Genomic DNA, 26507 nt, shown 5'->3' with positions numbered 1-26507 from the left:
GCACTATTCACCCATAGCAAAATGGACATGACAGTGTCTGAGGGAGAACCAAATTAAAATTCTGTCTCCTGCAGTAAAGGCATTTGAACCTCTGTCTTCTTTAGTTGTTTTGTTTGTCATCTGTTTACACTGTGAGTTCTTCAGAGCAAGAACTGTGCTTTTCCATACATGTGTTTTGGGCATATACACCAGGCGCATTACTGAAACCAAACAATGGGGGTGAAGTCAATTCAATAATGATGACATTTCTTAGTAGGAGGGACCCCAAAAATCTTCCCTCTGTAGCTTATTCTGTTATAATTTAAGTAACAACATAAATGTTTCTTGATATTTAACTTAAATAGCCACAGAAATGCTTTTGTTGCTGCTTTATGCTTTCTTGATTGGCTAATAATAACTGACTACACGGTTTTTAAAATCACCTCTAAGCATAGTTGTAGATTATTATATCTCCCCTCAGACTTATGCCAGCATCTGAAGAAACCATAAATTTAAATTTAATTTGGAAAGCGAGAACAACTTCTGGTCTTGATTGCCTTCAAATGTGTAGTTGGCAGGGAACTGTTATAGTTAAATCAGTTCAAAGTAGAAAACTGGTGAAACTTCATGTGGATTTGTGACATTACCTAGATATCTTTGCAGCCATAAATTGTTAACTTGATAACAAATGAGGCATAAATGTAGTTTTCATTTTTAACTAGTCTAATAGTCTTAATTTACTGAATAGTCTCAGGCAACCCTGCATTAAATAACTCACCTCCTTGTCAGGTAAATGGAACAGAACTATTATGTTCTGTAAGTGGAGAGAACATTTCGCTACATTTCATATCCAAGCTTTTTGGATGAGGAATGTCACTTACTGAGAGAGTAACAGTATGATGCACAGTTCTGAAATCCCTCACCTTTATTTTATGTAAATAGATTACCTTCTGCTATTATCTTCCATAAAGTGCTGGGAATCAATCCCATAGATAAAAGGATATAATGTTAGAAATAAAAAACGCTATGCTTCCAGATCAGTGTAATCATAGTTTTTATTCCTAGACTCGAAGGACTCTGAGGCTGAGTCCACACAGGCAGGCGTGTGCATTTGCAGCAGCACAAATAGTAGTGGCCCAAATCCGTGCCGCTATGTTGTGCTGCAATGCACACCACTGCTCATCCGCTTTGTGGTGGGGCTGCCTGGGGTACAGGGTGCCTCAGTGCAGGGCTAGCCAGCAGGCAGCCCCCATGCTGAGGCACCCTATGCCCCAGCCAGCTAAGTAGTGGCATGTGGAGATGGGGGAGCAGGCAGCCCAGAGCTGCCTGCTTCTCCCATCTCAGCACGCTGCGGATGCCCTGTGCTGAGGCACCCTGAGCCCCAGTCAGTTGCTTCCTGGCTGTCTGGGGAGCAGTGTGCCTTGAGATAGGGGAGCAGGCTGCTCCCCTGTTTCTATGCGTCTCAGTGCAGGAGCTCCACTGTGGAACCCCTGCCTTGAGGTATACCGCGCCCCAGCCACCAGGGGAGCAGCTGCCTGGGGCGCAGGGTGCTTCAGCGAGGTCTGTAGAGCAGAGGTGGCAAAGCAGGCAGGCTTGGGTTGCCTGCTCCCCCATCTCAGCGTTTTGTCCTGCCACATGGCACTCTGGCATATTGTGCGCTGCTCTTGTTTTCAGGGGGTATTTTTTTGCTACCAGGAAATCCCAGTAGCAAAATTTTGCCCTGGCACTGCAAATTAGCAGTGCTGTGCATGGTTTAATGTGCAACGCATGTGATTTGTGGCACCGCAAAGGGGTATGTGGCACCACAAATGGCAAGTGCCTGCATGTCCAGATCCAGCTCAAGAGATTATGCTGTGGAATGCTTTATGGCTACTTGTATATGAAATAGAAGAATCAAAAAAGTAATGAATGGGGTAGTAGTTTGCATCTCTTACAGCTAGTGTTTCAGGCTCTCTGCAAACTCATATAACAATTACATTTGGTTCACATTTTTCTGAGGTTTCCTTTACAGTTATAAAAATGAGTGACTTTAAAAAAAAACAAACTAAAAGCTAATATGCTGGAGAACATGAGATGTCAGCATGATGCTGCAGTATGTACTGGACATTTCCACGCTTGGCAGAGATCAGCCAGACAATCATCAAATGTGTCAAATGCTTTTTACATGGCCAGTCTGCCACAGATGAACCAGTATGTGTGATCCAGCATTTGCAAGTTAAGCCAGCAGTGCAAAATTCATGTCCAGGTTATTAATAGGGCTGACAAATTTACTAAAAGCATTTATACTTTGATTCTTTTTACCAACGATTTGACTAAGATCAAATATAAATGAGTTTAACATGGCATACAGCTACTACTCCAGCCCATACCCTGCACTGAGAGAGATGAAGGGGAGGGCTGAAGAAGATTTTCCATTTGAAGCTTCTATGGTCCGTGATCTTATATCTTCCCCAGAGATAAATTTTGTTGTTCATGACGCCTCCACCTTTAGCTCGTGGTTGTTCTATATTCTGCTTACCTTGCACATCTATCCACAAGCAGCAGCACAAATAACTAAACTCATGCCCATTCTAACTATCTGTTTGCCACCAAGAGTGTGTTAATCAAGATTAGAGGTATTTGAAAAGACTGCTGAAGCTATTAATGATGATCTGTTGCTTATGGTAGAGTTCCGGCTATTTCTTTGAATTCCCATGTAGTTAATTTGGTCACTAAATTTCAAATACAACATCGTGGCATAGCAGATTCATAGCTTCATAGTTAGTATTCTGTAAATCTAAATCGCAAATGATATGTAAATTGCTGATCTCTTTGAAGCATTACATGGCACATATGTTTGCTCTACTCCTCATATATTTGCTCTTATAGGTTGTAGTTTGATATAATAAATTCAATAGACAAGATGCTTTCTAACTACATCAGCCTCATATATTTTCCTTTATGCATTCCAAAGTGGATTTGGAGGGGACAGTCAAAACTGTACTCTCAGTTACACTGGTGACATTCTGAAGCAACTACACTGAAATCAGTCAACACTGTTATAGCATGTCAGGATTTGTCCTCAAGTCACCACATTAATATTATTGTGTTGAAAGTGACTTTCACAAGCCTTTACACACTTTAGTAAGTCCTAAACATAGAAGCATAGTACTTAGAAATGTGATAAACAATTGGGTTTCAATCAGGAATTTAAGAATGATATTGCGAGTAAATAGCAGAGAAGACTGTTAAACCTATCAACTTATACTCCTGCTTCCTGCTTATTCCTTGGAGGTAACAATTTATTTTTATTTGCTGGATCTGTTTTAGAACTAGTGCTGACTTAGGGTGCTGTTACAAGTTATGTTTAAAACATGTTAATTCTGTGAAATGCTATGCCATAATAAAGTTATTAGGGTTTCAGAGCAGTCACAGGTTAAGGCTTTAAGCCATCTCAGACCTGTACCACTGTGAGGACCTTGTTACATAGAGCCCTTAACCCAGAGGTGAGCAATTTTTGGCTTGAGGGCTGGATCCGCCTGCAGATGGACTTTGTCCAGCCCACAGCAGGTCCCTTGGTTCTGCCCAGCCCAGGCATGGAGGGCAGCCCAGGCTTTGGTGTGTGCAGCAGGTCCTGTCACCCATGCGTGCACAGCAGGGCTGGGGCAGCATGCGGCTGGACTCCATTTCCTGGCAGCTCCAGCAGTGGCATCTCCTTCCAGCTGCTATAGCTGCCAAACCTGGCCCTGCTACCCGAGGAACCCTCATCCAGACCTGCCCATCTGCCCTGCACCCACCACCAGGGATGAGACACGTGAGGGAAGGGCACTTGGCTGGGCAGCTGGGATGGGGCTATGGCCTGGAGGGATGAGGTGTCCAAGAGCGAGATGGGTGGGCAAGGCTGGGAAGACCCTGGGACTTTGGGATGGTGACAGTGTGTGGCTGAGGCCTAGGGCAGAGCTGTGATGCACTCAGATTCTGCAGGCAGGGGTCTGCAGGGAGCAGATTGTGGCTCTATCCTAGGCCCTGCCCCACTTTGTCACCATGGCAAGATCCCAGCCCCAGTCATGGATGCAGATCCCTGTCTGCCTAGCCATGTGCCCTGCCCATGCAGTTCCTGGCTGGTGTCCATGGAGACCCCAGGATCACAGGGTGGTGACGGCATGTGGCCTGGGCTGGGGCAGAGCCTTGGTTCTGGGGGCAGGGGTGTGTGGATTGTAGTTTTGCCTGCACTGCCACTGCCCCGTGATCATGGGATCTTCATGGACACCAGCCAGGAGCTGTGCAGGCAGGGCAAACAGCCAGGCAGATGGGATGGGGCCACGGGTGGGTAGGGAGCAGGATCCAGGGCCGAGTCTAGGATCTAGGGGCAGTGACAGTGCAGGGCCAGAGCTGTGATCTGTTCCCTGCATGCCCATCCCACACAGGGAGTTTTAGTGCATGGAGGGGGGGGGGGGAAAGAGGGGTGCTGACCTGGCCTGCAACAGTTCAACAAAACTCCCTATGTGGCCTTTGGGCCCAAATAATTGCCCATGCCTGTCTTAACCCCTAGACTGGCTGCACAATAGCACCTTTAAGTGGCTTAAAGCACTTGTTATTCATTTTAAAGTTACATCACTTCAGGACAGGATTATCCCTAGTCTGCCTAATTTTTCTCCTGTTCCATTAAGATGTGGCCACTGTCCACAGCTATTCTGTTCAAGTTGAAGTCCTACAGCATCCCAGGATTTAATGGCCTCTCCTAAGTTAGGGTGAGTGGGGACACTGGGGCACAGTGGGGCCAGGCATGGTGCCTCTGCCCTACTGCTGTCCCTGGACAGAGCCAGCTCTGCAGTCCTGGAGCACCTGGAGGCTGTGGTGCCTCCTGGACTGAATTACTGCTCTGAATGCCCAGGCTGGACTTGGGCTGTGATGTCTTTGGGGGGCATAAGGCTGGTGCTCCCTCCTCCCGCTGACCCACAGCTGAATGTATGCCCAGCCTCACACTCTGATGCAGTGTGCCCCCCACCTCGTACCTGAGCCCCTAGAACCTAAACACATGTCCAAGCAGGGCCAGGCAGCTGGAGCAGACTGGAACTCAGTGGCTGGCTGCAGTGTGGCAACCCAAGGCTGGTTCCTGCTGACCCTGTGTTCTGCCAGGTTGTGCAGGGTCAAGCTGCCGCTTCCCTCTGCCAGGCTTGCCCAGCAGCAACTGTGGTTGTAAAGCTCCTGATGCCTCTGAATCCCCCATAGCAGTCAGGTGGCTCTGGCCATGGGTGCAGGGCTCAGCACTACCTGTCCAGGCTGGGACTCCACAGAGCCGGTGGGGAGGCTGTGCTGTTCAAAGCCACCTCCTAAGCTGGGTGGGGGCAGTGTCCTGTCCCTGTTCCCTGCCTGCTCCCACCAAAGAGAACCAGTGCTGAAGCCTGGAGCTTGCTTGCTCTGCTTGGGCCCAGAGATTGGGGAACATGTCTGCTGGGGTTATAGGGACAGGACTTACTTCTCCCACTGTGTTTGGGAGATGGCTGAGAGTGGCACAGCCTCCCTGCCTGTTCTGTGCAGCCCTAGCCTGGATGGCAAAGCTGAGCCCTGCACTCCATGCCCAGAGCTGCCTGAATGCTATCAGGGTTCAGGGGCCCCAGGCACCTGGCAACCATGGACACTGCCAGGTGAGTGAGGGGTGTGCTGACAGTGGTCAGACCCTGCACAGCACAGCAGCATGTGTGGTCAGTGGGAACCAAACTTGGGTTGCTGCAACTGCAGCTGCTGAACTCTGCCCTACTGCAACCACCTCGTCCTGTTGGAGCATGCATCTGGGTCCTGGGGGCCCAATTTTTTTTTTCCTTCAAAACTAGCTCCCTTGCACCATTGCTAGGGAGGCACTGCCTGAGTTCCAGGTGGTGTCTGGCTGGCCAGCAGCCTGGGCAGGGTTAGTGTGGGACGGGGGCCAGATCCAGAGAAAAAAAGGAATGGGCTCCTTGGTGCTAGTAGGGGGCACTGTGCCCACTGGGCACTCTGGGGCTGCAGTACATGCTCTGTCTGGTGGGAATGGTTCTTACCCCTTGCTCTTAGTCCTGCCCCTTCTCACCAAGTCCCTTGTGGCACAGCACAGCTGTGCACATGGGCAACTGGTACCTTCTGAGTTGGGGGGGGGCACTTCCTCCCCCAGCATCCAGTCAGCGACCGGGGGAGCTCCCCACCGTGTCCTATCATGTGCACTGACCTGGAAGCAACATTCCTTCTAAGCTCGCTCTAAGAGTGAACGCTGTCCAGAAGTGCCAGCAGCATGCCAAGAAGGGCCAGGGACACACCTGGAAGTGCCAATGGCACTTCTCCTGGTACCCCCGCTCCTCGGCTGGTACTCTCAGGGGGGCCAGCAGTGCTCCCATCGCCCCCCCCCTGGGCTGCCGCCTAAGCAGGGAACGCTGGCTGTGACGGGGTGCAGCAGCACTCTCAGGGGGTGCACGTGCACCCCCTACATGTCGGTATTGGCTGTGCAGGTTTGGGACAGTCAGAGATGGTGTTTCACCTTAAGTTGTGGCTGGTCCACTAAGCTGAACAACACTAAGCCTATTGTTTGGACTCTGGGGTACAGAACAGGTGGCATGTTGCTCAGAGGCAGAGAAACCAGCATGGGGCTTGGGAGGAGAAAAGTCTCTAAAAACACCCAACAACACTGTTTGAAATTAACTGGGGGGAGGGGCGGGGGGAGAGAGACAGTAAAAAGAACTAAAGAAAAAGAAGAAAAAAAGAAGAGAATGTAAAAATATATGAAGGACCAAAATATTGCATGTGTTTCATTGAATTGGGATTGGAATAGTGCAATTGGGTTAGTACTCACACCAGGGCAGATCTGAGACCCAGCAGACTCATTGCATGCCACACCAGGACTGAGCTGAGACCCAGTGGGCTCACCGCATATGACACCAGGGCAGAGTTGAGATGCAGTACTAAGGAGGTAGTGGGTAGTTGGACATATTGCTGCTGCTATCTGCATAGAGGCGATAGAGCAACATGAGGTGAGCTACACCTAGGTGGTCATGTAGCAAACCCCCCAGTTTTTCTTTTATTTATGTATTTTAAAATGCATTCCCTCCCCTTCCCCAGCCATTTCTGACTTTTTCTCTCCCTCTCTATTCTCTATAGATAAGTATAAGCAAGCTCAGACTTAGGATAAGCTTTAACATTTTTATTTTGGTAGCAAGTTTTTGGTTTTGGATATCCACTGTTTTATACTGTATTATTATTAGGTTTGTATTGATTCTTACTGTTGTATATTGTATTATTATCATTTTCGTATTGATTTTTATTGTTTAATATGGATATTGTAAGGTTTAGGCCTGTATTTGTAAGTGAACCAAAGTCATGTCAAGTTTCCATTTTATATGTCAAGCCTCCATCTTCTGTCCTCTGCCTGGGCATCCCATGTTGCAACTGTATGAGTCACGTACCCCTCCCATGTAAATTGGTTCCCAGATGAATGAGAATGATTGGGAATGATTGAAATACAATGGTAGCAGGCCTCTACTGAATGGCCTATAATGACTGGGCCACCTTGCATTGATTCATTCAGGAACCACAGACCTCACCCAGGAACAGAGATAAGAACCCAGCATTTGAAAGACAAAACACCCTGCAGAACCAGCAACTCTCACCATTACAAACACCCGAAACTGCCACTCCCTGCATGGAGCACACATGCTCAGTATGCCAGGGGCTGACCCTTGCCTGGGCATGCCTCCTGTCACTACGGTCACACAAAGTCTGCCCCTATAAAAAGGGGCAATGAAGACAGACCCAGTGGGATGCCCTCTCCATCTGGACCAGCACCATGCCACACCACCTATCCACCCAGAGGCCCTGCCGGTGACCCCCCTCTGGACAACACCTACGGGACAAGGACCCCTTTCCAGCCTGGATAGGTAGATATTACCTGCGCACCTCCTCCTCCAATTTGGACTCTCTCTGTCTCTCTCTCTCCTCCTGGACTTCAGTGGACTTCAGCCCCTGCACCAAGCCTCTTTAACCCCTGCTGCCATTGTGGGTGGGTGGGTGGGTGCTTGCAAGGTAACCAATAAGACATTGTGTCACCATCTCCCCTGTTCAATAAAACCACTGTCATTTGCAACCCTGAGTTGGGTCATGTTTTACTGAATCCCCGTCCCTTCCTTATCTTAAATTCCAGCCTCATTCTCTCTCTCTCTCTCAGCTCCAGCCCCCACCCCCCTCCACTAGTTTCCCGATCTCCTCTCAATTCCTACTGCCTTTTCACTGTGACTTTCTGCTGCCTTTCTCTGCTTTCCCACTGCCCCTGCCACCTTTCAGTCTCCCCTGCTGCTTTTCCTGTGATTTTCTGCTGTCCCTCTCTCTGTTTTCAGGCTTCCACTGCACCTTCTGTAGTCATCCACTCCCCCCCACCCCCTGCAGCTTCCCAGCTCCTCATGGCTGTCCTGCAATTTTCTCCAGCAGCTGGAGCCTTTCTCCAGCTCCCAGCACCTACTGCCGCTCCCTGCACCTTCTCTAGCTGCTCCAGAGTCATCCTCTGGCTCCCCACACCCAGAGCCCCTCTATAACATCCACACTTTCCCTTAGTCCCATTTTCCCTCTCCCCACCTACCTTTTCAGCTCCCCTGTAGCTCTGGCTCCAGTCCCAGCTTCTGTGCTGGCATGCTTCCCTGATCTGTAGGCTTTGGGTGCTGTTTTTTAATCAATTAAGTTCAATTAACCTAAAGTTACCCCTGAGCCTCAGTTCTTCAGCCCAGGCCCCTCTAGTCTACCAGTTCTAATCCTGGTCCCGGTGACTTTCACTCCCAGCAACTTTCACTCCCTACACTTCTACTTTCTTACCTTAACCTTTCCCCAGGTATCCCAAGTACACCAACCCCATACATACATATCACAACACCCAACTTGGGAACTCACCCGTGTGTATGTGTAGGTGGCTTGTACGTGTGTGAGAGTGTGTGTGTACACACACACACACACATACACACACACACACACACACATACACACACACACACTCACCAGTTCACACACATACAAGCCACCTACACATACACACGGGTGAGTTCCTAAGTTGGGTGTTATGATATGTATGTATGTATGTATGTATATATGTGGTTGGTGTACTTGGGATATATATATGGCATTGTGTGCATGATATACGAATTAGTGCTCTGTGTCTAACTTTTGGGGTGTATAGTGTATGTGCTTGAATTGGTGATAGGTATGCATGTGCCTAGGCTGGTTTGAATGTGTATGTTCCTGAGCTGGTAGTGTGCGTGTGTATGCACCTAATTGATTTGTGTGTTTGTATATGTGCAATTGTGTCACATCCTCCTGTCTAACAGCACAATATTGAGATCCTGAGCATTGTTCTGACCCCTCAGGGCAACAGTCAAGCAAGCAGCAAACTGAGAACTGAATCTGGGTGCTCGTAATGGTCAGGGTCACACCCTTGAGGATGGGAGAGAGTGTTGGCTTGTGGCCAGCACCACACCCTGATCAGTAGAGTTCAGGAGGGCTGAAAGTTGAAAATGGTGAATCCTGGGATGCTGTAGGAATGCAAGTAGAGTGTTTTAAAGCTTTGGAGCATTCTAACAATATCCTGAAACAACGTGGGTAAAATGGTTGAACAAAAAACTGTGCCTTCAGTGATGTAACTTTAAAACATTTAGAGGGTACTTATCTTGGATTAACACCCTTTAATTGGTGAATGCTCTCCTTTTTAGTGCCTTTATGATGGTTTAAATGTAACCCTATAACAACACCCCTCGCCTCTCCAGCCAGAAAGTGGGTGGACAGAGCCAAGACTCTCCATTCCTCATCACTTTTTCTGCTTACCTGTGCAATAATAAAGTTAAATTTGATGTTAGCTGGTATTGATTTAGATTCCACAAAGCATTTATGTACATGCTTAACTTGAATGTTAAATCTAATCAGGTGCCTACTCATCAACTAAATCCTGTGATATTAGGTCAGTAACTATAACTACATTATTGATACTAGGACTTTCTTCTTGTGTGAGTGAATGACTAGAAAACTGTGCCTGGAGTTTTGGCCCTTCTGAATCAGGATGGAGGAAAAGTGCTTCAATCAAATGTACACTCCCTGCATTTCAGAACTTGGATGTTGGATGACTCTCAGAATTAGAAAGGGAATGCTCTGTTCCAGTTGCAGACATCATCATTACGGCATAAAGGAATTGAAAGTACTTAGCTAAATGTTTCAGATTTGGTGCTAGAAGAGAAACATCTTTGTTGACAGTTCCTCTATGCAGACTATATTTTGTGCAAGCAGACTAAAAATAAATCACTCTTATTCCCATGTGTCTGAAATCCTGGTCCTCTTCACTACACGAGGGATACAAGGGAGATTTATCCCCTGTGCAGCTGAGTATCCAAATCAGAATATATTTAATATTTTCTGGAAAATTATATTTTAATTTTTATCATTTTTCTAATTTTTCATTTGACCCTAACAGCTGCTGACCAAAGTTCTCTGGTACTATTTTCACAAAACTTAGATTACACTGCAGAACCAGGACTGATGTTCTACACTGCAGAACCAGGACTGATGCCTTTTTTTAATTTAAACACAACATCAGGGCTTCCTAGTTGTGACACTTTACTATGCTGGAATTATGCTGTATGTATATAGTGAAAAATGGGTAGCTTTTTGAGGGAGTTCTTGTTGGATGGCACAAAGCTCTGATGTTTGAGGTACACTCCAAATGCTCTTTAGGTTTTGTTTTTTTTTTTTTTTTATAAATCTTCTTAAGCTCAGGTTATTTAATGCCTTTTCCTCTGTATTTTAAATAACTTGGAAAGCTTTTCAGTTACCAAAAATAGTGAAAAATGCATTAAATAACGGAAGAAGCAAAAAGCCTGATGAGAATTTTAAGTGTAGTATACATATATAGTAGGGCTGTGCAAAGCTTTGGGTGGTGATTCGATTCGGAGGAGATTCGGCCCAATTCGGTGGCTGAATCTCTGAATCCGAATCAAATCAAAGAACCAATTTAAAGGTCCAAATTGATTCAAAGCTCCCTGAATCTTTGGCAAAGATTTGGAGACCTCTGATGATTCAGACAGTCTCTGGTGGCTGCAGCAGGGAGCTGCAGCTGACTCCGAACTGGTAAGTACTAGGGGCGGGGGAGGGTGGGCTGGGGGAGGAGACCATGGGGAGACACTTGGCAGCCCCCCAACCTCCCCACTCCCCTAGACCCCCTGACCCCCGCCCCCCCCGCTCCCCCATGGGTGCCCCACCCGGGCCAGCTCTGGCCCTTTAAGAAAAAAAAAAAGCCAAAAAAAGCCCTGGGATTAACCACACCTGCAGCGGCTTTGGGGCATCAGGGGCTTGTGCAGAGCCCCCCACATGGCGTGGGCAGTGGGGGACAACAGGGATCACTCTCTCGCCTGGCAGGAGCGGCGAGTCCCAGGGTTTTTTTGGGGTTTTTTTTTTTTTCTTAAAAGAGCTGGAGCTGGCCCATGTGGGCCACCCGTGTGGGGGCTGGGAGAGAGGGGTGTTGGGAGGCTTGTGCAGAGCCCCCTGTGCAGCTTGGGGCAGCAGGGATCACCCCCGGCCTGGCAGCATCTGCTGAACCGGAGCTTTTTTTTTTTTGTTTTGTTTTTTTTTTTTTTAAGTGTTGGGAGCTGGGGCGGGTGGGGAAGCCATTGCTGGGCTGGGAGAGTGGGCAGGGGATGGGCCTGGCCTGGCTGATTTGGACATTCGGCTGAATCAAATCAGGACAGTGATTCGAATCACTGAATTGAATCACTGTCCCCCAAATCGGCCGAATCCGAAGCGAATACTAGCCGCTTCACACTGGCCTAATGTATAGTATGTAAGTGTTCTTACAATATAAAATGATGGTATTTGTAACTCTGTATTTGGCATTTCTCCATTACCTGAAAAACTCCTTGAGTAAATAAATGTGTCAATGCCAGTTTTCTGGTTACCCTAGCAGGTGGAGAAGTTAGGGTTCAACTAACATCTTGGTTTTTCTTGCAAGAAAGTTAAGAAAGAGAAGTCAAGAATAAAAGTGGAGGTGAAAATCCATATGGCAGCAGTGAGCGGTACAGGGTAGGAAGGACCAGCTGTCTAACATTTATCTTGAAAAAATTCATATTTTCAGGCAGTGGTTTATAATCACCCTTCCCTGAAATTAGAGGTAAAGCTAAGAGTGTAAAATCTTATTTTGCACTTTACCCCCCCACACTTCCCTTGCCCCCTGTCTTTCTTCATTAAAAGAGAGCTTCATTGTTTTTTAATTGGTTTTTAAGAATTTGCTCCAGGGGGTTTTAGAGTCAACACTTGATGCATATATTGGATGCAAGATTGCTACCACATTTATCTGTGAAATGTAGTTTGAAGATATTTTCAATTGAAAGTTCTCCTTCTCATAAATTAGTAGGTTATCTTTAGGCAGCCTGGAGATATGCTTGCAAAGTGGAAGAGAAACAGCACAGGCAGAGATATGCCAGAAGAACATGGTGTATCTATTAAAATGTACTCTTAAATAGCTTGTGAGCAGCAAGTTTAAGTTACACCAAACTGCAAAGACAGCTCTAACTTATGCTCTGGGTAACAGGGCTTAATCTTGAGAAGAGAAAAGCTCCTGAAACTCCTACTAAATTGCATGAGACTTCAGGGCTGATTTTAGGCATCCCTGCTTGGGACCAAGGCAATGACATGTTGTCTCCTGTGACTTCTTTTCTCTCCCTTTCCTTTTATGAAAGTGAGGTTAATAGTAAAGCAAGATGCCTCATTTTTAGAAGGCTACACCCTAAAGGCAGTTCAGTCTCAGTGCAAAGCTTTCAAAAGCCACTAGCAATTTTTTTCTGTGCCTTGACTGAGTTTCACAAAGTGGTGTGTACCAGACTTTGAACACAAGGTCCCTTCAAGATATCTCAAATTGAGCAGCTCACAACTGATGCACCTAAAGATCACGGATCACTTCTAAAAATCTTTGCCAGTGGTGTCCTTTATTAAACTGATAGCAAACATTTTTTACCAGTGTCAAGTACAGTGGCAATTTCTTGTCCAGACAACCAGCCAATTTACTGAACTTACCGAAGCCACTATATGACCAGTTGTTATGACCCTTGATTACTATCACATTGGACTAAACATGAACAGCCTAGGAACACAACTCCCCATTATCATGCCCCAAAGACATAGGGGGCATTTATAGATGTGTTCCAGGAGGTGGGGGGGGGGGGAAGGGGGGAGAAGTGCTTTAATTAGAGCAGCTCCGAGAGCCACTTTAATTAAAGTGCCCCGAGTATCATGTCTATCAGTGTCCCCATGTTGAGAAATGTTGGCAGGGGTGCTTTAACTAAAGGACATTTGATAAGCTTTAGTTAAAGTATCCCCGCCCACCGTATTTCAGTATGGGTACACTGATACATGTGATGCTGGAGTCTGCTGGAGTGCCAGAAGACTCGATTAATCCAGTCTGCTCTGATGCACTGTAATTACAGAGCTTTGGAGCACCCTCTCTGCATGTGTATAGGCACCCTTGATCCTCATTTAATTAAATGGAAAGCATTTCTTAGTGGATTACACAGTTGCACTCAGGCTAAGAAAAAAGAATTTCCTTTAGATCAGGGGTGGGAAATTATTTGGGCTGCAGGGCCACTTAAGGAGCTTTGGAGAGCTGTTAAGGGCTGGGTGAGGAGGTTTGCTGACCCATCCTCAGTCCCCAGTCACAGCTGTTTACATTGCCTGGCATGCAGGGCAAGGGGGGAGAGGAGGGCAGGGAGATGCCAATTTATGCTATCTGGCCCCAGGACTGTCCACCCCACACTCATGGTCCATGGTGCCCCATGGAGAAGGAGGCAGGGTCTCTATGGAGGTTGACCTGGAACCCCTGTGGGCAAGGTGCACCTGGCTGGGTGGATGGGAAGGGGCCAGAGATGGATGGGGAGTGGCATGGGTGGGGCCAGGACTAGGGCCAGGGCCAGGATCATGGGGTAGTGACAGTGCAGGTCCAAGCCATGATCCACTCGCCACATTTCTACGATAGGCACTGGTTCTATGGGCAATGGCCAGTCCATGCAAGGATGTGCAGCCCATCGTAGGGAAGTATGGGGAGTGGATTGTGGCTCTGCCTTGGGCCCAAACCCCACATTGTCACTGCCCCATAATCCTGGTCCTGGCCCCAGTTCCTCCCTCCCATGGCCGACCCACAGCCCCTTCTCATCTACCTGAGTGGACCCTGTCCACAGGGGTCAGATGGACTAGGGTGCCTGGGCAACAAAACTGGGTCTAGTGGTGGTGGCAGGAGAGACTAGCAGTGGCAGGAAGCTGGAAGGAGTTACTGCTGTGGGGTCTTCTAGGAAGCTGAATTCACGCTCCGTACTGCCTTTGCCCTGCCTCACCACTGTGCTACCCAGGTCCTGGTGTACCTGAGAGAGCTACACACAGGGATAGGGATAGCTGTACTTCATGCCAGGCATCCCCTTTGCACCCAGGGATGGTGCAAGCATCATCTAGCCACATGCACCACGGCCCAGGTTGCCCCCTACGCCTTGGCTGGGTGGGACTGAGGAACCCACCGCAGGCCAGATGGAATTACTTGGTGGGCCAAATCTGGCTTGTGGGCTGTACTTTGCCCACCTTTGCTTTAGTTCTTTGTCAAACTTTCTTTAAGCACAGCATCCTGTTGAAACTTTAACTCTTGAAATGAACAATTAGGGCAACATTTTGTTGCTCACAGAAATCAGGAACAGAGGAGTAAAAGCTGTGAGAGCCAAACATAATTCAGACCCAAGCTGAACAAGCCTTCCTAAACAGCTTAGCCAAAGCCCATATAGTCTAAACTAATTGAAGGTCATAGTGACAATGCAAAGCTAAGTTAGCAACACAAGCACACAAGTGATGAAAATTATTTAATGGTTTAAAAATATATCCATTCTAGCCAGTTGGAAGCCTACTCCCTGTTAGCTCATTCACAGGGGATAGATGTCTTTGAAACACACCTTTTAAAATTAATATTAAGATAAATGTAGCCCTCACATTTCTAAGGTCAGATTCCTAGTTGCACTTAAATAGCCATAAAAAAGTGGTTGGGATAGTTGAAGGATAGAACAATTAAAGGGAGAAAAAAGAAAGACAGACTTCTACTTTTCTGCTTCAGCCAACTGAGCTGCCCACATGTGGCAGTGGCCTCAGACATGGTCAATAACTGAAACACCACAATGACAAATGCAGACTAAATTATGACAGTATGTGCTTAAGCTCCCATGTTGCTGCAAGCAGTGGCATGGGAAAGTAGATAAAGTCTGTTGGTCAAAGCCACTAGTATTGGGCGAGGCCAGGTGCACATAATGGCTTTTTGCAATAATAGAGGTAACAGCTGTAACAAATTAATTTTTATCTTTTGATAAGAAGAATTGACTTACATACATCTAGTTAGAATCCTATGAAATGATAATATGTTTTTGTTGACTGAACATGGCAAGGTGGAAATGTATAATTACTTGTTGCCAACCTTGATCATTTTCAAGGGACCTATGCCAAGCTAAAAAGTGTGGGTAAAGCAGAAGGCCCCAAAAGCCTGCCTGAGTGGCCACAAAGTGAACCTTTGCAGATGTGACAACTAGCTTGATCAGCAAAGAAAAGTAAGTAACGTATCCAGCCAAACCAGATCAGATTAATCAGAGCACAAAGCCTGAAAGAAGACTTTATAAAGAAGCCCTTAAATTAGAAAATCCAAACATGGTATATCGTAGCTTTATCTTATAGTGTGGCAGACTTACCAACTTAGCCCAGCTCAAACGGGCTTGGGGAATCTTTGTTTTGATTGGTGGAGCCCATCCATTAGGGGTGCACAAAGCTGGCTGTATTCGATTCAGATTTGGCCCAGTTCAGGGGACAGTGATTTGATTAGTTGATTTGGATCACTGTCACAACTTCAATTTGGCCAAATCTGAATCTGCAGATTCAATTCTGATTCAGAGAATCAGCGATTCGGCCATAGACACAGCTTTATATGTTTTTTCTACATACATCAAGGTACCAGATGTGGCTTGTAAACACCGAGATGGTGGGGCGGATCCAGTGTCCCGCAGGAGTGCAGGGGGAGCCCTCCTGCGTGCTCTGCGGCAGAACCCCCGTGCCATTCCTGCTTGGCAATTAGCTGTGGGGGTACCCTGGGTGCCCCCCTGACCCAGGAGGCACCAGTTGCCAAGCCGGGGATTGGGGGGGGGGGGGGGTGTCCCCTGCGCACTCTGTGGTGGACCTGGAAGTGGACCAGAAGTCCTTCTGGTCCACTTTTGCGTAGGCCACCAAGCATGCTTGGGCCCCCCCCCCCCCACGCTCCTGTGGGATGCTCCATCTGTCCCACCATCTCAGTGTTCATGTGCCACCTGGTACCTAAGCTATGTTGAAAAAACATACAATGCTGTATCTAAGTCTGAATCATCAAATCTCTCCGAATCAAATCGGAGGCTTCTGATTTGATTCAGATTCAGAGATTTGGTTGCTGAATTGGGCCAAATCTCCGCTGAATTGAATCAGTGACCAAAACTTCGCACAGCCCTACTGCCCACCAATCAGGTAAGGGTTGGGTGAGGCTGGCCCCACCCTGCCCCCTACACAGGGTGGGGAGGGGCAAAGAGCCTCCTGGACTTGATTGAAGCCTGCATTCTGCAGGTCTGGCAAGACTTTGGGGGCAGAACCTCCGAAGTGAGTAAAAGAAACTGCATGCTCAGCATGCAGCAGACCCACTGGGGGAGTGGAGAAGGAAGAAGGGGCCAAGAGCTGGGGAAAAGCTGCCCAGTGGGTGAAGCAGCACCCAGAATATCCCTGAAGACTCCCCTCACCGGGACTGACATCACAGCCACATTGGTGTGGTCAGTGCACAGGGCATAGACCTAGAGGCTGCTTGAGGCAGTCCAGGTCTGCATTCCCTGGCAGGCAGCCAGGGTGCAATGCAGAGATCGCTGCATGGAGCTCAGACCCTGGGAGCTGTTTGAGGCAGCTTGGGTCTTCAACCTCTGGCAGGCAGCTGGGGCATGGTGCAGAGATCGCTGCATGCAGCTCAGACCCTGGGAGCTGCTCGGGGCAGCTCTGGTCCATAACTCTTGGCAAGCGGCCAAAGGGCACAGTGCAGAAGTCACTGCGTGGAAGATCCAGGAGCAGATCAGGGCTCTGGGAGCCGCTTTGGGTGGCTCGAGCCCCATTCCCTGGCACATGACCAGGTAACTGATGCAGGCCACGTCAGGCCATAGGGTCCAAGAGCTGATTGAGCCCCGGTGCAGCACAAGGTGGCCAGGCCCTCCAACCTATCCGGGCAGAAGGAGGGGGCTGCAGTGGACTGCTGCACAGTGAGAGAGAGAGCCCAAGCAGTGGAAGGCCACCCCAGTGGGTCCAGAGACAGCCCTGTGATGATAGGAGTTGTGAGTTGTAAGGGAGAGGGTCTTCAGCAGGGGAGTGAACCCTTGGAAGGGGAGACAACAGGGGCCTTGCGGGATAAGGGTCCTGACCCTACGCAAGAGGGGTAGGAGGACCTGGAACCTTGTGCCTTTGCCTGATGAGTAGCAGCAAGGGCTCTGTAAGAGGCATCGCTTCCGAGCCAAGTTGTGGCCCGCTCACCTGTTCCTGCGGCAACCGCCCGCCACGTCTTGATGTTAATTAATTAATTAGCAGGAGGCTGCCCATTATAATGCCCCGATGCCGGGGGGGTGGCGCTCTGCGGCTCCAACCTCCCCTAATACCGCAGCCCAAGCCTCGCAGATGTAAGTGCTGTCATCTCTCTTCTGCCCCCTTTCGGAGACTCACTATGCTGCCCCCTTTTTGGCCAGCTGGGCTCCCTATGCCCACACTTGGGCTCCCTATGCCCACACTTGGGCTCAATCGCCCCTCTCTGGGGCCGGGGTCTATGCCCCTATAAACTGCGCCCTCACTGGCGTCTGGCTGTGCCCCGCTTGGGCTCACAAAATGGCCCCCGGCCTGGGAGCTTGCCCTGCCCACACTGGGGCTTCAGAAATGCCCCTCCCTAGGGCTCGGTCTATACACACTGTATGCTGCGCCCTCCTGGGCGCCGGGGTCCCCGCACACTGCTGCCGGTCCCTATAAGTCCTATGCCCCTGCTTGGGCTCACAAAATGGCCCCTGTCCTGGGAGCTCGCCCTGCCCACGCTGGGGCTTCAGAAATGCCCCTCCCTAGGGCTGGGTCTATACACCCCGTATGCTGCACCCTCCTGGGCGCCGGGGTCCCCGCACACTGCTGCTGGTCCCTATAAGTCCTATGCCCCAACTTGGGCTCAATCGCCCCTCTCTGGGGCTGGGGTCCATATACCCTGCATGCAATCCAGGGTCTCAGTCCCCCCGTCTGCAACCCACCGGTTGCGCCCGCGACCCACTGGCCATGCTCCTCGCCACCAGTCGCTCACGCACTGGCATGCGAGCTGAGCCTTCCCTGGCGCTATTCAAATAATGCGCCCTCTTGGCGCTAGGGCACCCCACACTCTCTGGGGTCCCTGTGATTGAGGCCTCCTCCAACCCCTACAGCCTCACCCAAGCCTCCGGGTGTAATAACAGAGCCAAACAAACACAAGCCTCCTGGCTGTAACACAAACATAAAGCCCCTTGGCTAAACCTTTAGTGCCCAATCCTCTCAGGGCTACCATGAGCTGTACTTGCCCCTCAGACTTCTCCCCATAGCTTGGCTGAGTGAGCTCCTGCCTCTCCGGCTGCTGGCAGAGAACTGCCAGCCTGGCCTCAGCCCTGGGCTTTTATAAGGGCCAGGCCCTGCCCCCTTCTGGCCAGCTGACTCCCATTAGTTGCCCCAGCAACCTGCAGCTGTCCCCCTTATGTTCGGCCAGGGCTCTCTCCCAGGCAGTTTTCACTCCTTAGGAGCCAGGCACTGACGTGCCCTGCGACAGGCTCCCATCACAGAACTGGGCAGTTATCGCTCAAGGTTCTCACTGGACAAAGGGATTAGTTGGCCTCTTGAAAAAGCATTCCCTTTTTTACTCAAATGTGTGGTATATATCAATTGGTTTGCAAAGCAGGATTGGCAGATTTAAACAGAAAAAACTCTATGCCTAGGCAAGCGAAGGTTTACCAGGACATCATTTGCACAACTGTTTTATTCAGTGATTTGGCATTTTCACATGTAGATTCCAATGAACCCATTTCTGCTTCTATCCCCAGCCCTAAGATATCAGGGGAAATGCACTTTCTGCCACAAGTTATTTTTTCTGAAGATGAGATCACAAGTAAAATATATCCCAAGTAATAGGGAAAATTTTAATAGGCATAAAGGCACCCACATCCCATTGAATGAAATGAACTTGCAATATTAGGTATCAGATCTGAATTTCTCTAAAATCTGAGGTGTTTGAAACCAAAGTTGTGGCTCATTCTGTTTTAGAAGAAAGGGCCAGTGACAGAGGTTAGGTCCAGATGTAGTTTTATATGGTAACTTGACCTGGGAGCATAGTTCAGTCTCATGTCTGTTATTTTGTTTCTGCACAGCAATTTGAAGATATGCTATATAAGTGTTAAGTATTTGACTAATCACCTGTTACTAGAAACTGACTGAATCTGTTATATAGAATGAAATACACTTTTCATTATCCTGAAAAATAGTTAACCTTCTCAGCCAAGAAGGCAGGGCTGGCATATTCAGCTCAAGGTCAGCAGAAGAGTTCCAATTACGTCTTTACTTTGACACAGAAGCATAGCTGAAAGCAGACAGTCAATGAACCAAATCTTGGTATTATGCTGCACACATCGAAGTGCTGAATTAATCAGCAGGCTTTCCTTCTATTTATTATTATTCTCTGACTTCCTTAATTTTCACTTACCTGAAAGTCAGAAGCCCGAGTGCCTTCAAAGGGTTAGAAAATCTCCAATTCTTTAACACTGCATACATTTCCAAGATGGCCTTTCGATCCCAGCTGGGTGCACTGCCCAAGACCAAAGGAAGGGAGCAATTTTCATTATTGCAATAGGAACGATAAAACCATAAGAATCTTCTCTTTTGCTCTGAGAGTCTGGAAAAGAAGATTAGAAATTCAGTTTGAAATTAAAACCACCTGGAGCATTGTGTTGAAGCAAACTTCATTGTATAGGGGGAGCAACTCATCTAGTTCATGGCTTTCTAGCTAAATACCTATTCTCCTTGGGGTGGGATATCATTTTCTGCACACCAGCTCTTATAAAGGAGTGATATATATATATATATATATATATATATATATATATATACACACACACACACACACACACACACACACACACACACACACACACTGGATGCACCAGCCTTGCGTCATATACAAATGAAATGCCAAAGAGAGATGCAAATACAGTTATTTTATTTTTCAATCTCTCTCTCATTTTTTCTTTTTCCACATTCTCTTAAGCGTGTGCAATTTTGGCTAAATAAATGACTAGCATATCCAGTTGCTCTAACCATCTCTAACTGTTGTAATGTGTAAATAGCTAGTCAACTCTCACTCTAACAATCCTTGTTATTGATTAACTCAGGTGATAGCATGCATGTAAATCTATGATAGAAGCTTTTAAAATAATGTGATCCCAGTGTAGCCTGATACCTGCATGTGCAAGGAGAGACTGATTGTCCTTAAAGTCACAGAAACAGGTTTAAGTGATTACTGTGGGCTGCCAAGCAGCTCCCTTTCAAATATTTTCCACAGGCCATACCTGTGGAACAACCACATACAATGCTCCAGGTATGAGGCAGAGAGTCGTGGTGGATGGGTCGGTTTCAACCTGGAAGGGTGAGGGCAGTGGGGTCCCGCAGGGCTCGGTCCTTGGACCGATACTCTTTAATGTCTTTATCAGCGACTTGGACGAGGGAGTGAAGTGTACTCTGTCCAAGTTTGCGGATGACACAAAGCTATGGGGAGAAGTGGACACGCCGGAGGGCAGGGAACAGCTGCAGGCAGACCTGGACAGGTTGGACAAGTGGGCAGAAAACAACAGAATGCAGTTCAACAAGGAGAAATGCAAAGTGCTGCACCTAGGGAGGCATACCTATTGCCTAGGAAGTGACCTGCTGGGTGGCACGGAAGTGGAAAGGGATCTTGGAGTCCTAGTGGACTCCAGGATGAACATGAGTCGGCAGTGTGACGAAGCCATCGGAAAAGCCAATGGCACTTTATCGTGCATCAGCAGATGCATGACGAATAGGTCCAAGGAGGTGATACTTCCCCTCTATCGGGCGCTGGTTAGACCTCAGTTGGAGTACTGCGTGCAATTTTGGGCGCCGCACTTCAAGAGGGATGCGGATAACCTGGAGAGAGTCCAGAGAAGGGCCACTTGTATGGTTAAGGGCTTGCAGACCAAGTCCTGTGAGGAGAGACTAGAGAACCTGGACCTTTTCAGCCTCCGCAAGAGAAGGTTGAGAGGCGACCTTGTGGCTGCCTATAAGTTCATCACAGGGGCACAGAAGGGAATTGGTGAGGTTTTATTCACCAAGGCGCCCCCGGTGGTTACAAGAAATAATGGCCACAAGCTAGCAGAAAGCAGATTTAGATTGGACATTAGGAGGAACTTCTTCACAGTTCGAGTGGCCAAGGTCTGGAACGGGCTCCCAAGGGAGGTGGTGCTCTCCCCTACCCTGGGGGTCTTCAAGAGAAGGTTAGATGAGCATCTAGCTGGGGTCATCTAGACCCAGCACTCTTTCCTGCTTATGCAGGGGGTCGGACTCGATGATCTATTGAGGTCCCTTCCGACCCTAACATCTATGAATCTATAAGCTCTGCCCCATGATTTCATTACACCTTTATCTATGCTGCAGATTATCACTGACCCTTGTATAGAATGTTCAAATGAGAATAAGGAAATCCGCTTTGAAATCCCCAAAGCTTTTTGCAAGGGTGAGTCTGACTTGCTGTGTCTCTCTGTACTTATGTGTAAAATGCGTGCAATGCCACCTTCTTCACAGGGCTATTGTAAGGTTGAATGACATTCATAAAATGCCTTTAGATCCTGTATTAATGTACAAGTAAAAGCAGTCATGAACAGAGCCTCAGAATAATGCTTACTGAATACCCTGCAGCATATATCAGCAATACACCATGCCTTTTCCTTATGCTTAAAGCAAAGTCTTCATTAAATTTTAGGTTTCAGACTCTCACAAATCAAGAAAACTTCTATAATAACCAGAAAAACCAAATTTAATGTTTGACCTGCAGAGGGAAAAAAATCAAGCCTTTACAACAGATGCATTACAAACAGATTAAAATCATAATTCATAGGGCATCTGAAAGGGGTGTAGTTGCTTGGAAGAACAGACTCATAATTCACCTGTCTAGCCCAATATCCTGTTTCTAACAGCAACCAGCCCCAGATGTTTCAGGGTCCCTTTTCATGTTGCATTTATGCCACAATTTACATGCTACTCATGGCATAAACGGTAGGGGTGCTACAGGTGTATACAATTTAAGGTGCCATAAAATGGCAAACCAGCCATATAACTGTTCCACATATAACGTAGAACATTTTTATAGCTAGTTTGTATGGTGCCTTAAATCGAACGTGTGGCATGCCCATACACCAGGGCCCTCTGGGGCTGATGCCTCACAATCAGTTGATTGTCAGAATCAACTGTGGCCAGCAGAGGTCTCCAAACTGCATGCTGACAATATTGTTGTCACTGGCTGGGGGCAGCCCAGTCTCCACCTGGCCAGGAGCTGCCCCTAGATGGGTGCTGACAATCAGCTCAGTAACTAATACAGGGGTGAGCAATTATTTCGACTAGAGGGGCACTGAATGGATTTAAGTGAGTGTAGGTGTGGATCACCTGTATGTCCCCTCTCTTCCCCAGGACTTGCCTGCCATGATTAAGAATGTGATAAAAAGATTTAGATGTTAATTCCAGAGGGGAGAGGGTGAGAAACACCAGGCCACCCAAGTGTTAGAGTCACCAAGTGCCTATCTTTATTGAAGTGGGGACAATGCATCTGACCACGCTAATTGCCTCATTAACGCGGAAGCAGCTACATCACCACTTAGTTGATTGCAGCTTCCCTGCTGCTTTGCTCCCAGCCGTGGCTGCCTCTCTGGCACTCCCACTGAGAGGTAGTTGCCTCTGGGGATCCTTCTCTGGGGTCTGGTTCCCCAGCCTTCCCGCGGTCTTGCCAGCCACCTCTCAGCTCCTGTGCCCTGAGTGAGCTTTTCCTGTAGCTCCTTTCCCAATCACGGCTGTCTCTCTGCCACTTTGTTCAAAAGCCGGTTGTTTCCTGGAGCTCGGTCTCCGAGGGCCACATTCCCAACCTCCCTGGGATCCTGCCACCTGACCACTGGCCACTACCCCCTGGGGTAAGTATCCGCTGTCTCATCGGTCCAACGTCCAACTTGCTGGCCTTGCTCGTAGCATCCTTCTTGCTCTGTCAGCTCCACAGGAACTGCTCTCCTTCACTCCAGTGCCCCAAGGGCAACTGCTTGATTTCTAGCCCCACCTTTTATGGGCCATGATTACCCTAATCCTTGCCCAGTGTGCTAATCCCCCCACCACTGTGTTTTAGTTCTCTTAATCACTTGTGCCCTGGGTTTCCCGAGTAACAGGGGTTCTGCCTGAGCCCCTGTTACACACTTCCCCCCTTTTGTTCAAATAAACTTAAAGTTGCCAAGTCTTCGTAATCCTCAGCACAGTCGGTCAGACCCTTCACCCTTTCACTGGTATCTGTTGTGTCTTTGGTGCGTGACAGAAAGTCAGCATTCCCACTCTTCTTTCCCAACTGGTGCTTCACTGTAACATAAAAGGATTGTAAAGCGAGAGACCATCTTATTAGCCTAGCGTTATCTAGCTTGGCTGTTTATAGCCAGCGTAGGGGTACATGGTTTGTGATTCATACAAAGCTCCAGCCTAGTAAGTAATAACGAAAGAGTTCCACCCCACACTGGATAGCCAGGCATTCTCTCTCAATTGTGGAATATCGGGTTTCTGTGGGTGTCAGTTTTGTGCTAGCAAAGGCTATTGGTCTCTCTTCTCCCCCCTCTTCTTGGAAGAGGATAACTTCTAATGCAGTGCCAGAGGCATCCATTTGTAAAAAACAAACAAGCCATCTTTTCAAAATCTGAGGTATAAAGCACTGGGTGCTGGCATAGGACTGCCTTAACTTGTTTGAAGGCTAGGATGAGTTGCATTGGATCTGGTTCCTCCATCCTCTGGTCATCTCTATCAGGGGTGCCGCCTTCTTAGAAAAATCCTTGATAAAGTGCCTGTAGTAATTGGCGAAACCCAGGAAAGACTGTAGCTGGCTGTTTGAGGCAAGGGGTGTCATCGTATGACTGCCACTTTGTCAGCTATGGGCTTTATTTTTTCCTGTCCGACCATGAAGCTGAGGAACTTGGTCTCTCTTTTTCCCAGTGCGCACTTCTGGGGATTCGTGGTCAGCCTGGCCCATTGGAGGTCATTGAGGATCTCCTGTAGGTGGTGGCAGTGCGTTTCCCAGTCGCTGGAGAAGACGATGATGTCAACATACATGGCTGCATATTCTTGATGGGGTGCTAACAGTTGGTCCATCAGATGCTGGAACAAGGCTGCCGCCCCATGAAGTCCAAATGGCATCCTTCTGAATTGAAATAAGCCCCATGGGGTTCCAAAGGCAGTTTTTTCCTTGTTGGTCAGTGCCATCAGGATCTGTCAATAGCCCTTTGTGAGATTCAAGGTTGAGATGTATTTGGCTTGGCCTACCTTTTCCAGCATATCCTCTACCTGGGGCATCGGAAAGGCATTGAATGTTGCTATTTTGTTTACCTTGTGATGATCGATGCACAACCTTATGGAGCCATCTGCCTTCAGGACCACCACCACCGGGCTTCTCCAGGGGCTCTTATATTCCTCAGTGATGCCCAACTTCTTCATCACATCAACCTCCTGCTTGATCGTATGCCACAGGTGCCAGGGTAATTTCCTTCAATGATTGTGTATGATCTGTCCAGTTGGGGTCTGGATATGATATACTACTCCCCGGGCTTCCCCCAGGATCTCACACAACACATCATGATATTCAGTTATTAAGGCTCCCAAAGTATTTGCTGTTTGAGGTCAAGTTGGTCATCTATCTCAGGTTAACCTCCAAGATTCCCTATCCCCTTCTAGTTCTTCACATTCAGTTGGATCCTGTATCATCCACCCCTCCCTTTGACACCACTTCTTCAATAAGTTAACGTGATAGATTTGTTTTCTCCTTGTGGGCTCCGTCCAAAGCACCTCATAGTTGATAGGCCCCGTATGCCTAGTTACTTGAAACAGACCATGCCCTTGAGCTAATAACTTGTGTGGACTATCAGGTAATAGCACTAGCACCCAGTCTCCTGCCTTCAGCTCCCTTTCCACGGTATGTGTGTCATAGTGCTGTTTCGGTCTCTTTTGCCTCTGTCCCAGATTCTCTTGAGCTGTCGTCAGGGCCTTCTTTAATCTGTCCTGAAAGTTGGTCATGGCCTGTGGTGGTGTTGTCCCCTCAGGCCTGGTTTCCCACCCTCGTGGATCACATCCAGGAGTTCCCTTGGGTCATGACCAAAAAACAACTTAAACGGGGCATAACCGGTGGATGCTTGGGGGATTCCCTGATTGAGAACAGAAGTGGGGAGTGGTCATTGCATCCCACCCCCAAGGGTCACCTCATATGCAGGCCCATATCATCCCTTTTAGTGTCTGATTGACGCTCTCTACCAGTCCACCTGTTTGGGGATGATAGACGGAGGTCCTGAGTTGTTTGATTTTCAGCATGTTACACATCCCCTTCAGGATTTTGGACATGAAGTTTTTGCCTTGGTTAGTGACAATTTCCTGAGGGATTCCAACCCACGCGATCCATCTCATGAGGGCATTAGCTATTGTGTGGGCGGTCACTGAATGTAGGGATATAGCTTCGGGAAACTGGGTGGCATAATCGATGATTACCAGGATGAACTGGCAGCCTGTCCAGCTGTAGGGGAAAAGTCCTGCCATGTCCATGGCTATCCTATCAAATGGTTACCCACCCAATGGCAGTGGTATCAGTGGGGACTTGGCCAGGCTTAGCCCCTCTGTTCTTTGACACTCAGGACATTCAGCACAAAATCACTCCACCATTTTGTTGAGGCCTGGCCAGAAGACCCGTCACTTCAACCCGACTTCTGTCTTGTCCCTCCCCGGGTGTCCTCCCATTGGAAGGGTATGGCTACCCAAAGCAAGTCATCCCAATATTTCTGTAGGACTAGGATCTGTTTTTTTTGTACTCTCTTCCTTGTCCTCCACAGGATGCCCATTCTTACCTCAAAGCGGGGACTCAGCTTCACCTTCTCAGGGTCTACCACCACTCTCTCTCACCTGGCCAGCTGGGTCTGCCAGATATTCTGGAACAATGGTTCTTGTTCTCATTCTTCCCAGAAGCATCCATTGCCAATAATCTGCTCCAGGTCTAGGTCATCCCCTTCTTCCTCTTTGGGGGTTCCAAAGCATACTGCCTCTGGATCACTCTGCCATTCCCCCCACTTCTTCTTAGTACCTGGGAGACTATTTCCTTCAAGTGTGGCCAATCAACTCCCAGGAGCATGGGGCAGGGGAGAGTCTCTGCTAACCCCACCACTATCTCT

The 26507-nt window shown here is 48.2% G+C and overlaps 1 protein-coding gene across 1 annotated transcript in view; it reads right to left on the bottom strand.

Moving 5' to 3' along the window:
- The window catches only part of PIK3C2G (phosphatidylinositol-4-phosphate 3-kinase catalytic subunit type 2 gamma), a 372292-nt gene that overhangs the window by 194498 nt on the left and 151287 nt on the right, over positions 1-26507 (bottom strand). Inside the window, 1 exon segment of the mRNA XM_059726204.1 lies at positions 19760-19948. Within this exon segment, the coding sequence (XP_059582187.1) occupies positions 19760-19948 (189 nt within the window).

This window comes from Alligator mississippiensis, chromosome 4, assembly GCF_030867095.1.
Source record: "Alligator mississippiensis isolate rAllMis1 chromosome 4, rAllMis1, whole genome shotgun sequence".
Classification (NCBI taxonomy): domain Eukaryota; kingdom Metazoa; phylum Chordata; order Crocodylia; family Alligatoridae; genus Alligator; species Alligator mississippiensis.
The sequence above is the reverse complement of the archived record's forward strand: the minus strand, read 5'-3'. Positions and strand labels throughout refer to the sequence as shown.